Source organism: Schistocerca piceifrons, chromosome 3, assembly GCF_021461385.2.
Source record: "Schistocerca piceifrons isolate TAMUIC-IGC-003096 chromosome 3, iqSchPice1.1, whole genome shotgun sequence".
In the NCBI taxonomy this organism is placed as follows: domain Eukaryota; kingdom Metazoa; phylum Arthropoda; class Insecta; order Orthoptera; family Acrididae; genus Schistocerca; species Schistocerca piceifrons.
In genome coordinates this window covers 679,633,905-679,649,002 of record NC_060140.1, presented here as the reverse complement: position 1 = coordinate 679,649,002, position 15,098 = coordinate 679,633,905, and the positions used below count along the sequence as shown (strand labels likewise).

The window sequence follows — 15,098 nt, the reverse complement described above, 5'->3', positions numbered from 1 at the left end:
CATGCACACAAGACCATCATCTCAAGCACCTCAGGCCGGAATGCAACTATCACATGGGATGTAAGCAGCAATCTGAGGGGGCAGGGAAGGGAGTGGGATAGTAGTGTACAGCTGGAGAAAGAGAGAAACCCTGCGTGGTAGTGTGTGCAGGGACAAAGTCTTGTGCCAACAGGCACACAATCAGGAGATTGTGGGGCAGGGAGGTGGGGAAAAACTTAACTTTGTGTTCTGCCTTATGGCAGGTCTTGCCATGGGGGAAGCCTCGTCAGAGAGGTCCACTGCATGAGCATCTAGGGAAGTGATTCCAATGGTGGTTTCCCATTGCCTTCCACTGGTGATGATGAAATGATAATGGGGACAACACAACACCCATTCCCTGAGTGGAGAAAATCTCCGAGCCCACCGAGAATCGAACCCAGGCCCCTTAGCGTGACAGACTGCTGTGCTGACCACTCAGCTATCGGGGTGGACGGTGGGGAAAAAAGGAACAAAAAAGGAGAGGACAGTGAAAGACGGGCAGATGCTTTGGTATGAGACTGTAAATACACAGGGTGGAAGACGAGAATGGGAAGGAGATGATAGGACAAAGCTGATGGATACTGTTGGGTTAATGGTGTGGGGATAGTATGTTACCATAGGTTGAGGCGGGGATAATTATGGGAGTGGAGAATGTGTTGTAAGAATAAGGCCTCTCTGCGCAGTTTAGAAAAGCTGGTGGTGGAGGGAACAATCCAGATAGCTCAGGTAGTAAAGCAGCCATGGAAATCAAATGAGTTACATTCAGATGCATTTTGGGTGGTTGGAAGGTTGAATGTGGACAGAGGTGTGGATGGAGCCATCAGAGAGGAGGAGGTCAACATCTCCTACATCACATCTTTGGAACTGATTTCCTTGCTCCCCAGCATGTGGAAGTGCATTCCAGACACTACCTACAAGTTATTAAACCTGCTGACATCCTACTGCTGGCTCCAGACACCACTATCCAACCCCTATCATACTCACAGTGTTCCTCCTCATCCACCTCTGATAGCAGCTAAACCCGCCCAAGCTGACCTTTTCAGCTTTCCACATCCCCCAAAACTCCCTACCAATTCTCCACCAATTCCAGAGCCAAAGCCAAAACCCTCAGCTCCTAAAGTGGTGCTTTGTCACCCACCCAAACTCCACAACACCACAGTTCATCCCTATGCCACTCCCAACCTGAATCCCTTGCCACAAGGATCATATTCCTGTGGGAGACTCAGGTGCACAACCTGCCAATCCCCCACCCAGGACTTTCTATTCCATCCTATCACAGGTTTATCCTGCCCATCAGGGGCTGGGCCTCCTGTGAAAGAAACCATGTCATTTACCAACTCTGCTGCAATTATTGCACAGTATTTCATATTGGCATGACTACCAACCAGCTGTCCACCAGGATGAATGGCCACCACCAAACTGTGGTCAAGAGCAAAGTAGACATCCTGTGGCACAACATGCATCTGAATGTAACTCACCTGATTTCCATGGCTGCTTTATTACCTGAGCTATATGGTTTCTTCCCCCCCCCCCCCCCCCCCGCCACCAGCTTTTCTGAACTGTGCAGAGCGACGTTACTCTTACAAGACATTCTCCACTCCTGTAATTATCTCGGCTTCAGCCTACGGTAACAAACTATCCCCACACCCTCCACCCAATAACATCCACCTGCTTTGTCCAATCATCTCCTGTCCATTCTCATCTTCGGCCATGTTTATTTGCAGTCCTATGCCAATGCATCCGCCCATCTTTCCCCGTCCTCTCCTTTTTTGCTCATTTTTTTCCCCACCCCCCTGCCCCACAATCTCCTGATACTGTGCCTGTTGGCACAAGACTATCACTGCACACACTACCAGGCATTGTTTGTCTCTCTCCCCATCTGTACATTATGATCCCTTCCTCTTTCCTGATCCTGCTGCTTGCATCCAACATGATAGTTGCATTCCATTCTGAGATCCTGGATTTGGTGGTTGTGAGCGTATGAGGTGTGCTTGCTTGTGTGTTAAATGGCGTGTGTCTCTCTTTTACTGATAGGTTGTGGCCAAAAGCTTTATGTACACTATGTGATCAAAAGTATCCAGACACCTGGCTGAGAATGACTTACATTTATGTGGTGCCCTCCATTGGTAATGCTGGAACTGTCAGTGGCCTCTGTCAGTCAACAGACGAGGTCGGCCTGTACACTTTCGTGCTGTACGTGTCCCTAGGGATGTTTAGGAGTGTGGAAATCTCACATACAGATGTATGACACAAGTGACACCCAATCACCTGACGACGTTTGAAGTCCGTGAGTTCCATGGACAGCCCCATTCTGCTCTCTCATGATGTCTAATGACTACTGAGGTTGCTGATATGGAGTACCTGGCAGTAGGTGGCAACACAATGCACCTAATATGAAAAAATATATCTTTTGGGTGTGTCCGGATACTTTTGATCACATAGTGTAAATGTCTTAATTGTGCCTGTCTACAACTTCACATGTCTTCTCTGCGGTAAGTAGTAATATGTTTTTTTCTGACATTGTTGATTTTCCTACCTGTAGTTTCCATTGTTTGTGAACAAAAAAATGGAGAAACTGGTAGAAATCCACCACAGAGAGAACAATTAGGTATATGGAGAAACAGTGCTGTTCTCGCAAAGGACTTGGAAGGGCAAATGAGTTCTGTGAACAGTGTATTGAAAAGATATTATAAGACAAACAGCAACAAAAACAAAACAAAAGATAGATGAGCTTTGCTATTTGGGTAGCAAAATTACTGTTGGTAGCTAAAGTATAGAGGATATAAAATGCTGACTGGAATTACAATAAAAATATTTCTGAAAGAGACACATTTGTTAACAATTAACATAAATTTAAATGTTAGGTAGTCTTTTCTGAATGTATTTGTCTGAAGTGAAGCCTTGTGCAGAGGTGAAACATGGTCTGTGGACAGTTAATACCATATAAGAACAGAAGAATGTGTAGATCAGATAACTAATGAGGAGGTACTGGATCTAATTGGGGAAACAGAAATTTAGGGAAAAAATTTATGAGAAGATAGGATTGGGTGATAGGAACATCTTGAGACATCAAGGAACTGTCTTTCTGTAATGGAGGTAAGTAAGTGCAGAAGAGAGGGGTTTGGAGAAGGGAAGGTCCAAGCAGGGGGCCTCAAATACAATAAACAGTTTCAGATGTATGTATGTTCAAGTAGTTATGTAGTGATCAAGAGACTTTAACAGGATAGACTAATGTGGAGAGCCGAATGAAACCAGTGGTAGGACTGAAGACCACAACAACAAAAAACAAAGTAGACTGTTCTGGTAAATTCCAATAGATTTCAGAAACAAATAAGCCATAACCTTCCAGTAATCATAAGCGAATTGCTACACCATAGAAGATGGCATACAGAACATGGCAAAAATAAATGTCTTAGTCAGACTGTTGGAAGGGTTTTCATGGAAATTAGTACTATCAATATAAATCAGTCACAAAGCTGGAAAAATAGAAATTGATTCAGAAAGACTATTAAAAGCTTCAGCAAGCCTGGTCAATTGATACAGGACAGGAACTGCTTACTAAAAAAATGTTTTGTCTCAACATACATTGTCTTTGATGTTGCAACTTGCACACACTTTTTTTTCTGTCATGAATCTTGCAGTGAAATGAAATGTGTAGTTAGGGCCTCCTGTCGGGTGTCGGGTAGACCAGTCGCATGGTGCAAGTCCTTTGAGTTGACGCCACTTCAGAACTGGCGCATCAGTGGGGATGATATGATGATGATGATGACGATGACAATGACAATGATGACACGACACCCAGTCCCTGAGGGGAGAAAATCTCTGACCCAGCCGGGACATGAATCTGGACCCCTTTGCATGGCATTCCGTCGCACTGACCACTCACCTATTGGGGCGGACCGGAATCTTACAGTAACAGATGATGAGTGGCACTGACTGGTTAGGAAATTTGGAACTTTGTGTGTCATGAGGCTGAATGCACAAAGAACTGGTGGTGCAATAAGTGCCACAGAAGTGCTCACTGATGTAAGTGTGCTGTAAGAATACTATATAGAGTTGATAAATGTACATCTTGCAGAAGCCTGTTCGGGAATTGTGGCATTATTCCACATGCGTGGCAATACCTTTACACTCTAATGGTATTTTTGGATTGTAGCAAGCACGAATTTAGACTGATCTCTGAAATTCACAACAGAAAAGTAGAGTGAAAAATAATTATCATATAAACTGTATGCACTTGTCTGCGATACAAAAGGAAGGGCTATATCCTGGAGTAAAAGTCTTTAACAAGCTTATGGCCCTTTTCAGGCAGGAAAATATAAATCACCAAATATCAAAAGCTAAATTAAAGATTACCTTATTAGCCATTCCTTTTATAATTTATTGAAATATTTGTATTCGAGGGTATAAATCTGGCTAACAATAACATTAATATTTAACTTGTTTTTAAGTTTTCAGATATATAGACAACTGATGGCACCCTGCACAAGGTTATACACTTGCTTAGTTTTAAGTGCCCGTCAAGTAAAAACAGCAGCTGAATTTGTACAGGAGGAAAAGAAGTGGCATTTTTTCCAGAGTAGCTACTTTTCTCCTAAGTTATACAGGAATAAAGCAATTCCTATATTTATCAATTTGTGTGGATTAGAACTAGTTGGAACAGGTTTTTGATATATTTTACAAAAGCAGTATACAGTGGCTGCTGCTATCAGTTAATCTATAATTTGACTTGTTACATATTACTAAAGGCTCTCCTTCATGATGGTATTTATGGAACACAATATGTAAGTGCATGAATGATGAGCTTCCTGATATGGTCTTCATTTTGTACCACACAGGGTAATAAGAATATGTTGAAAAATACTACATTTATTATGCTCTATAGTTTTCAAAGCTTTCTAGATCAAAAGTCCGTTGTAAGAAATTCATTACAATTTAACATCTGTTGTTTCAGAAAAACTATGGATTTTGTGAGTTCTTGACAAGAAACCTGTAGCAACTTAATAGTTTAATATACAGAAACCGTTTATGATAGCTGCTTGTGTGTTATAATGCATCTTTCTAGTAAGTCCACATCAGTTAAGGTTCTTGTTAATCCTTAATTCTATGGAATAAAATAAGTTATAGATTAATTCTGACTAGACTGTAGGTGTTAAGATCCATTCATAAAATTACGGAATCAATTTTTAGTACAAGGATAAAAGTTCTTAAATTACCTGCAAACATTGATGCAATAGCTGCAATGAGAAATGAGATTATTATTCCTGGACCAGCTTCAGTCCTTGACACAGATCCAGATATGACATATACACCAAGTCCAAGTGTGCTGCCAACACCCAGTGCAATCAGATCAAAAAGTGAAAGCACTCTTGCTAGACTACTCTTAGAAACATCAGTATCATCAAATTGTTTTTTTCTAGACATTTTCTGTACCAAAGAACCAAACATCTTGCAACCTGTCAGAGGAAAGTAAATTGTACATTTTAACTGTAACTAATATATAATTCACATGAATATAGCTATTTGTACAGTAATTCTTTTTCTTGACACATTGAAATCTTTTCAAGGATTACTAATATTTTCCTATGACATATAAAAATTACAGAGCCAGAATACACTCATTTTTAATTGCAACCCAACGCAATTTTGATTTATGTAAAATGAAATGACAAATTTTAACGTAGTTCCCCATGCAAATGTTCAATCCAATAATTACATAATGCTAGAGGAATATTGCATCTACACTACAAAGGACATGATTTGAGAACTATTGAACTTGCCTTGTAATATAAATGTATTTACACTTTGATGACAGTTATAAGTAACATTAAAAATGAACAGATATTCATTGTATAAGATACAAAATTATTTGCTCATAACTGTTCTATCCTTTTCTAAGGCTCAGTGATCCACTAAGAGAGCTTTTATAAAGGTGAATCACAGGCTCGTTTCAGAAAATTGATAATCATCAAGTTCTAAAATAAAATCATTTTTCAAAATCCATTGGCTCTATAAACTACACAAATATTTGCTTTCTGGAAATATAAAGTTTTCCATTTTATTTAATGTCAGCTGACTTAGTTTGGGGGATTGATGAAACAATATGAAAAAAAATTAAGCACATTATATGCGCAGAAGATCTTACACAGTATCATATTGAAAACCAGATTGCCTTACATAGAATGTAATGTTCGAAAATTAGCTTTAAATGACTGGCAGTGTCATTTCCCTAATAACAACATCAAATTTCTGCTGTCCATAATTTAATATGGGCTTCAGATGCCCAAGCCATATATATAATCTGTAGCACTTTTACACAAGCACATTGTTGATTCCTCTCCACATACACTAGTGGCAAATGAAGTTAGATCATCTCTGAAGGCAAAATATAGAAAGATATTTGCGTGGGGGACTAATGGAAGGTGAAGATTATTATTATTATTATTATTATTATTATTACTAATTTTTTTTTTTTTGGCATTCCATGGATCATAACTGCAATAGTTCTTAATTACATGGAATGAGTCAGTTTTACACGACTGTCTTAAGACATGTAATTATTAATATTAGTATTCACAGGGCATTGCTATGGATGAAGTAAAATCCTTATATTGAGCTTGAAAACATTGAGTTTATAATAACTACATTTGATTTGGTGAAAGAGTAGATGTTTTATCAAATATTGTACTGGGTCTGTAAATGCATACATGTCAGGATTGTTGTATCACGTGCTGTCATAACATGCTGCATCAGTCCACATCTAGAAGTTGACAACAACCAATGTGACTGTGTCACCAGTATGTGGCTGGCTCTAGACACACCCTCTTCTGCCCCTGTCACCACAGAGTCAGCTTAAAGGACACTGCACCAACCTTGAGTTTAGTCTGTCTGTCAGTTCACTTCTGCCTGTGTAGTTGCCTGTTATTGTGAATACTGAACCAGCATATCTCAAGGACTTGCTTTACATTGTGCTCTGCACTTGCTGTTGTTCAAGTGCAGTAAATGAAGTTCATTCAACATTAAGTGTGCATCTCATTATTTTGCTCCCTGGCTTGGAACCTACCCACTCCTTGGTATCCACCACTGGGAAGACCAAACAAGGATAGCAGTCACATGCTTAAGTCTACTGTACGAGGTGCGACAATAAAGTAATGAGACTGATGTGGAAAAAAAATGTTGCTCACTGTTTTAGTCAAGTTTAGTGCTGTCACCTTCAAAGTAGTTCCCTTCTGATTCCACACACCTTTTCCAGCGCTTCTGCCATTGATGGGAACATTTCTGGAACTCGTCTTCTGTAATATCCTTCAACACCCTCGTCACAGCTTTTTGGACATCTTGTATTGTTTGAAAATGATGTCCCTTGACCGCTGTTTTGACTCTTGGAAATAGAAAAAAGTTGCACGGAGCGATATCTGGTGAATAAGGTGGCTGTGGTAGTACTGAAATTTGTTTTGAGGTTAAAAATTGCTGTACTGACAGAGCATATGGGATGGCGCATTATCGTGATGCAGAATCCAGTTATCAGCAATCCAAGATATTCAGTTACTATTAGATGAACTGTTTCTTGATTGATGTTCAGTTCTTCTATAATCATTTTCATGGATAATCTTCGATCAGATCATACGAGTTCACGCTCCCTGGCCAAGTTGACATCCGTCCGTGAGATTGATGGTCTCCCCCTGCGGTCTTCATCTTCAACATTCATTCTGCCTTCACTAAACATTTTATGCCAATGAAAAACTTGAGCTCTTGACATAACCTGCTCTCCAAAAGCCTTTTGAAACTTACTGTAAGTTGTTGTTGTGTTTTCACCCAATTTAACACAAAAGAAATGGCATACCATTGTGCAATATTATGCGGTTCCATTTCTGTGACGAGAGACACAAACACGTGTTAACTTATTACAGCACAACTTACAACTGAGCAGTTGCATCGATGTGCCTCTTGGTCTAGAAGCAGCTTATAGACCAAAGTCAGAGATATTGTGCCTACACAAGCCTGCAGGGTTGCCACATCTTGCAAAGAAAATCAGTCTCATTACTTTATTGTCACACCTCGTATTTCATTGACATCTTATTATGGTAATGCAGATGGGTGATATGTCCTTCCAAAGAATTGGCCAACACTTTGGAGGTTAGGTTACATCTGTGTATCAATTTTAGGGTCATTGGTCTGAGGAAATTTCACATTTTCATTGTCCTGGTTCCAGGCTGTAGTGGCATACTGATGTACTCCTGCACCATGAAATCAGGTGAGCAATTGTTGCTGAGGTGAGAAAGATTGAAGTTTAATGAGTTGTTAGCAATGAGGTCATTAGAGATGGCATACAAGTTTGGATTGGACAAGGATGAAGCAGAAAAATGTTCATGATATTTTAGACATGCCAAGCATTCACATCAGGAGGTTCACGAATCCACAGAAAACTGAATCATGATAGAGGAGTGGAGATAGAATCCTATTCCTCCCAAATGCAAGTCTAGTGTAAGCCCCTGCAACATTCCCACAGTGAGATCTGCAGTACAAACTGGGGCTAGTGTTGCATTCAATGCGTTATCTAGGTCCACTAGGAAAATTTATTGGTGTTTGCAATACTTCCTCCCACACTTAATCCCATTGCAGCTCACTTTGATGATGTAGTGCAAGAGGTAAGTGCTAGTATGAATGGCACAAAAAGTTGTATTTACTAATGAAGAAGATATTCTGCAATGGTATTATTTGAGACTGTAGTAAAACAAGCAGCATGGCTATTACTAAAACATACCTATAAGAAAATTCATGGTCAACTCCAGGCAGCATGTGTTGAGAGCCATAGCCTACAGAGACTGTGTGCCTATTGCATTTGTTGAGAGAACAGCACATATCAGACTAAAGATGGCGGCTAGTGTAAAAATTCGTTGTGCGTGTCCGAGAAAAAGTGTGAATTTTGCCGTGAAAAAGAAAAATTGTGACAGTTGTAAGGATGAAATTACAAAGCTCAGCGAACGGGTGTCTAGTTTACAATTTATTATCAGTTCCTTGAAGATGGATATCAAGAAACTTAAAGAAGAAAAAAGTGAACGGAACATGAAAAACTCGCGCCATGAAAGTACGAATATGTCGGAGAATTGGACGGAAGTGAAGTACATAAGACGCAAACAGATAATACAAGATACAGAAAACGGCGAAAGTAACATAAATATAGTGAATGAAAATTACTTTCAAGCTCTTTCGACTACAGATTGTGAAAGTGAAGTTAACCGTACGAGTGTACCATGTGGAAAACCAAACGACTTTGTGAATAAGGTAAAACATGGAATATTTCAGCAGCAGTTAAGTAAAATATCATATGCGAAAGTGCTCACGAAAAATCTTCCACCGCTAAGCTGCTCTACTGAGACAATATCGACATGTGTTAGCAAAGAAAGGCAGGAAACAGGCAATCTCGGAACAGCAAGTACCGGTAAAATTGAACTGTATGCCGACAGCCAAGGACGAAATACAGCCACTGAATTTCGGCGTACAAGTAGTCAGAATTTTAGTTTTAACTGTACAATAAAACCAGGAGCAAAATTCAGTGCTGCTACGTCAATGAGCCAAGAAAAAATTTCCTCATTGAGCAAAAAGGACTTTTCCATCTTCCTGGCGGGATCAAATGATATAGCTAGGAACGAAAAAAACGATCTCTTAATCTCGCTAAAAAGAAAACTGTATGAGCTGAGAGGAACAAATGTTATTGTTTTTTCAGTGCCACACCGTTATGACTTGATAGAATGGTCCTGTGTAAATAAAGAAATTGAAACAGCAAATAAAGACATGCAAAATATTTGCAAGCGGTTTGAAAATGTAACATTTGTGAACATCAGCAATTTAGGGAAAAGATTTCACACAACACATGGTTCCCATCTAAATGTACTTAGAAAAAACGTAATAGTAACCAAAATTTTAGAACGTGTAAATAAAATCTCAAATGTGCAGTGTGATGATAGAAAAGTCATACCTCTCATGGACAGGAAGTGTGTGTATCCTGTAGAATCCAATGTGAAATCTGCTATCAGTGAAGCTACAACTCTCCAAGACAAATGTGAAATTTTATTAATGCAAGTGAACACTCCAAATGTTAATAATTCACAGAAAGGCACAGCAGTTATGGAACAACAAACACCAGAAATAAGTGAAACAGCAGCAGCACCATCATTATCAGCAGAAGCAGCAGCAGTAACAGAACCAACAACGACTGGAGCAGCAACACAGCAATGCTTAAGGAGGAGCCAAAGGAAAAATACATCTGTGTCATTCAGTGATAATTTTTTATGGTTTCAAGCCAAGAAGAAAATAAAAATGTGAAAAACCAGCCTGTTAACTCACAGATAAGTCACAACAACATCCTATTTTTAAACATTCAGGGTCTTGAAAATAAAGTTGAAATTCTGGATGAATCATTGCCACAGAATAAGTATTCTTTCTTATGTCTATCAGAACATTGGCTTAAACCAGAACAAATACAATACTATGTACCAGAAGGTTATAAATATGGAAACAGTTTTTGCAGATCTCAGTACCGTAATGGTGGTACTGTTATCTATGTTTCAAATGAAATAGTGTGTAGAGAACTAGATCTTAGTTGGGCATGTGTAGAGAAACACTTTGAAATTACTGGGATCATATGTGATATAATGAAACTTATCATAGTATGTATCTACCATTCCCCTGACTCAGATGATAAAACTTTTTTAGATAATTTAGACAGTGTACTCTGCTACATAACGAAGTGGAAACAATATGTAACTGTAATTGGGAGAGACTTTAATTCAAGCTTTGATGTAACATGTAACAAACCCAGTGTAAATAAGTTACTGAATATGGTAAGGCAGCACTACTTCCATCATGTAAATTCAAAACCAACAAGACTACAAGCGTGCTTGGATAATGCGTTTTGTCAACTGTGCTCGTGATATGTACTCCACCAAGGTAAAGGAGATTGTTTCCTCAGACCACTCCATGTTAACAGTAAAGTTAAGACATTTTATAAAAGGGGATGAGAGCAAGGCTGAACAAAAGTTAACAAAATCTAATACCTTAATATTAACAAAACACAATCTCATAAAACTAACACACCAGTCGAGCATAACAAACTGGGACAAATTACACTCCTGGAAATGGAAAAAAGAACACATTGACACCGGTGTGTCAGACCCATCATACTTGCTCCGGACACTGCGAGAGGGCTGTACAAGCAATGATCACACGCACGGCACAGCGGACACACCAGGAACCGCGGTGTTGGCCTTCGAATGGCGCTAGCTGCGCAGCATTTGTGCACCGCCGCCGTCAGTGTCAGCCAGTTTGCCGTGGCATACGGAGCTCCATCGCAGTCTTTAACACTGGTAGCATGCCGCGACAGCGTGGACGTGAACCGTATGTGCAGCTGACAGACTTTGAGCGAGGTCGTATAGTGGGCATGCGGGAGGCCGGGTGGACGTACCGCCGAATTGCTCAACACGTGGGGCGTGAGGTCTCCACAGTACATCGATGTTGTCGCCAGTGGGCGGCGGAAGGTGCACGTGCCCGTCGACCTGGGACCGGACCACAGCGACGCACGGATGCACGCCAAGACCGTAGGATCCTACGCAGTGCCGTAGGGGACCGCACCGCCACTTCCCAGCAAATTAGGGACACTGTTGCTCCTGGGGTATCGGCGAGGACCATTCGCAACCGTCTCCATGAAGCTGGGCTACGGTCCCGCACACCGTTAGGCCGTCTTCCGCTCACGCCCCAACATCGTGCAGCCCGCCTCCAGTGGTGTCGCGACAGGCGTGAATGGAGGGACGAATGGAGACGTGTCGTCTTCAGCGATGAGAGTCGCTTCTGCCTTGGTGCCAATGATGGTCGTATGCGTGTTTGGCGCCGTGCAGGTGAGCGCCACAATCAGGACTGCATACGACCGAGGCACACAGGGCCAACACCCGGCATCATGGTGTGGGGAGCGATCTCCTACACTGGCCGTACACCACTGGTGATCGTCGAGGGGACACTGAATAGTGCACGGTACATCCAAACCGTCATCGAACCCATCGTTCTACCATTCCTAGACCGGCAAGGGAACTTGCTGTTCCAACAGGACAATGCACATCCGCATGTATCCCGTGCCACCCAACGTGCTCTAGAAGGTGTAAGTCAACTACCCTGGCCAGAAAGATCTCCGGATCTGTCCCCCATTGAGCATGTTTGGGACTGGATGAAGCGTCGTCTCACACGGTCTGCACGTCCAGCATGAACGCTGGTCCAACTGAGGCGCCAGGTGAAAATGGCATGGCAAGCCGTTCCACAGGACTACATCCAACATCTCTACGATCGTCTCCATGGGAGAATAGCAGCCTGCATTGCTGCGAAAGGTGGATATACACTGTACTAGTGCCGACATTGTGCATGCTCTGTTGCCTGTGTCTATGTGCCTGTGGTTCTGTCAGTGTGATCATGTGATGTACCTGACCCCAGGAATGTGTCAATAAAGTTGCCCCTTCCTGGGACAATGAATTCACGGTGTTCTTATTTCAATTTCCAGGAGTGTATTTCAAAACTGTGATTCCAGTGCCCAAACAGTTTATGAAACATTCCACAATTACTTAACAGGTATTTTAAAAGCCCATCTTGTTCAAAAGAAATACCATAAAACAAGAAAAGGTAAATTGTGGTACACCAAAGAACTGGAGAATCTAAAAAATAAGCTACTGCTGTTGAAGTGCCTTGCCAAAGTAAACAATTCTAATGAAATTAAGGATCTCGAAAAAATCACTAAGAAACTGTATAAGAAAGAGTTGCAATTAGCAAAACTAAGATACAACACAAATTTCGTAAAAAATAGTAAAAACCAATGCAAAACAGCCTGGTCAGTAATTAATACTGTTAAAGGTGAAGTCAGAAACTTCAACAAGACAGTCCCAATACCAGCAGATACATTCAATAAATATTTTGCAAGCTGTGCTGATGATATCAGAAAGCTGATCAGTAAACCCAATGTAACATGTATAGATTATCTGAAGAGAGCAAACCTAAATCATAATAGGGCTGGATCATCATTGAAACACTTCAAAGAGGTATGCCAACATGAAGTTCTTAAAATAGTCAGAGAAATGAAAAATTCATACAGTACAGATATTTTTAATATGTCAAACAATCTATTGAAAGAAATCATACATTACATTGCAGCACCATTAACATATTCTATAAACCTGTGTCTCATAGAAGGGTTTTTTCCTGATCCTCTCAAACTATCCAAGGTAACTCCAGTCTTTAAGAAGGGTGTCAAATCAGATCCTGCAAACTACAGACCAATTTCACTAATTCCAGTACTAGGAAAAGTCTTTGAAGGCATAATATATAAGCAGATGTATGAGTACCTAGAACTAAATGGTATGTTAAGTGCATCACAGTTTGGTTACAGAAAAGGAAGGTCAGCTATACAAGCCATAGAGCTCTTAGTCAGAGACATCCTAGCAGCATTTGAGGACCATGCGCATGCACAGGTAACCTTATGTGATCTGAGCAAAGCTTTTGACTGTGTTGAGCACTCACTTCTGCTCTCTAAACTTGAGTACTATGGAATATGTGATAAAAGTTTAAAACTCATCAAATCATACCTCAATAAAATGAACCAGGTGGTGAGTTCAGGAAGTCATCTGTCAAACATACTCGAGGTTCAACATGGAGTGCCACAGGGATCTAATTTGGGACCACTTCTTTTCCTTATACACATAAATGACTTACCAGGAAATATAGATGTAAAGACATATATGTATGCAGATGACACAACTTTTCTATCTGTAAACCATGTACTTGATAACCTTGTAAGTGATATGAAATTGGCAAAAGAAATGCAACATCATGGTTTAATGCCAATGGTCTGCTATTAAATGAGGAAAAGACCCAGAATATGTGGTTCAGTCTATCAAAGACTACAAAAATAGAAAAACAAAAGGCAAAGTTTTTAGGTATCATACTTGACAACAGTCTAACATGGAACTCTCATGTTGATCACATAGTGGTTAGGTTGTCAAGAGTTATATATTTGTTGAAGAGACTGATTTGTTGTGTGACATTTGAGTATGCAAGGACAGCGTACATTGCCTTTTTTCAATCTGTTTTAAGGTATGGGTAATTCTCTGGGGAAACAGCAGAAAAATAAATGAAATTATGGTGATCCAGAAGAAAGCAATCAGAGTAATGGCTAAGGTAGATAATAGAACACATTGTAAACCATTGTTCACTAAATATAGAATTTTAACAGTAATTAATTTATATATTCTTGACAGTGTTAACTACATACTTGCTGAACTACCTAATTTAAGTGTAACAAATGGAAGACATGGCTACTATACAAGAACGTGTACTTCTCTGCTGTTGCCACAAAATAGATTAGCTAAAACTAACAATAGTCATAAGTATATGGCAATTAAAATATATAACAAATTGTCTAAAAATGGGTCAATCAAGCCTGACAAATTATTTAAAGACAATGTTCATAACATCTTGTTAACTAATCCATTCTATTCATTAGAAGAAATTTTAGAAATGCCCAATATCAACTTAAATATGTAAAATTTATTTTGTAAAATTAATAGGTTAAGTGAACTGACGAAGTCTATTGCATGTAACAATGTTGAATGACTAATAAAGAATCTGAATCTGAATAGTTGCAGAATATAATTGATGCACTGTCCAGATCAGTTTGCAGCTGTTCTTACAGTTTCACACTCCAAGATGCTACTTGACTTCTCTTACCGACATGACCATCTCACTGATCTCCATTCTTGATGCGCAAGATGTTTTGGAACAGGATGTGGTTTGGTCATCACCACCATCACCACTTGATCAGTTGTGGAAAGAGGTAAAAGTAACACCAGACTTCAGCTCTCAAGATAATATCCAACTCTTAAAAAGCTATTTAAATTTCTGTTCAAGAAAAAGTGTTCATTTGTATTAAGACTTTTAGTTTTGGTTAACACTAATATTTGTTTTAAACAGGTTTGAACTTTTTCACTGAAGGATATTGATAGTAATTGTTGTTGTTGTTGTTGTTGTTGTTGTTGTTGTTGTTGTTGTGG

General features: G+C 39.9%; 1 protein-coding gene across 1 annotated transcript in view; it reads right to left on the bottom strand.

Annotated features, from left to right (window-relative positions):
- The window catches only part of LOC124787863 (high affinity cationic amino acid transporter 1-like), a 178,818-nt gene extending 173,352 nt beyond the window's left edge, over positions 1 to 5,466 (bottom strand). The window contains exon 1 of the mRNA XM_047254826.1: positions 5,235 to 5,466. Within this exon, the coding sequence (XP_047110782.1) occupies positions 5,235 to 5,466 (232 nt within the window). The remainder of the gene's footprint in view (positions 1 to 5,234) is intronic.
- Between the last annotated feature and the right edge of the window lie 9,632 nt (positions 5,467 to 15,098).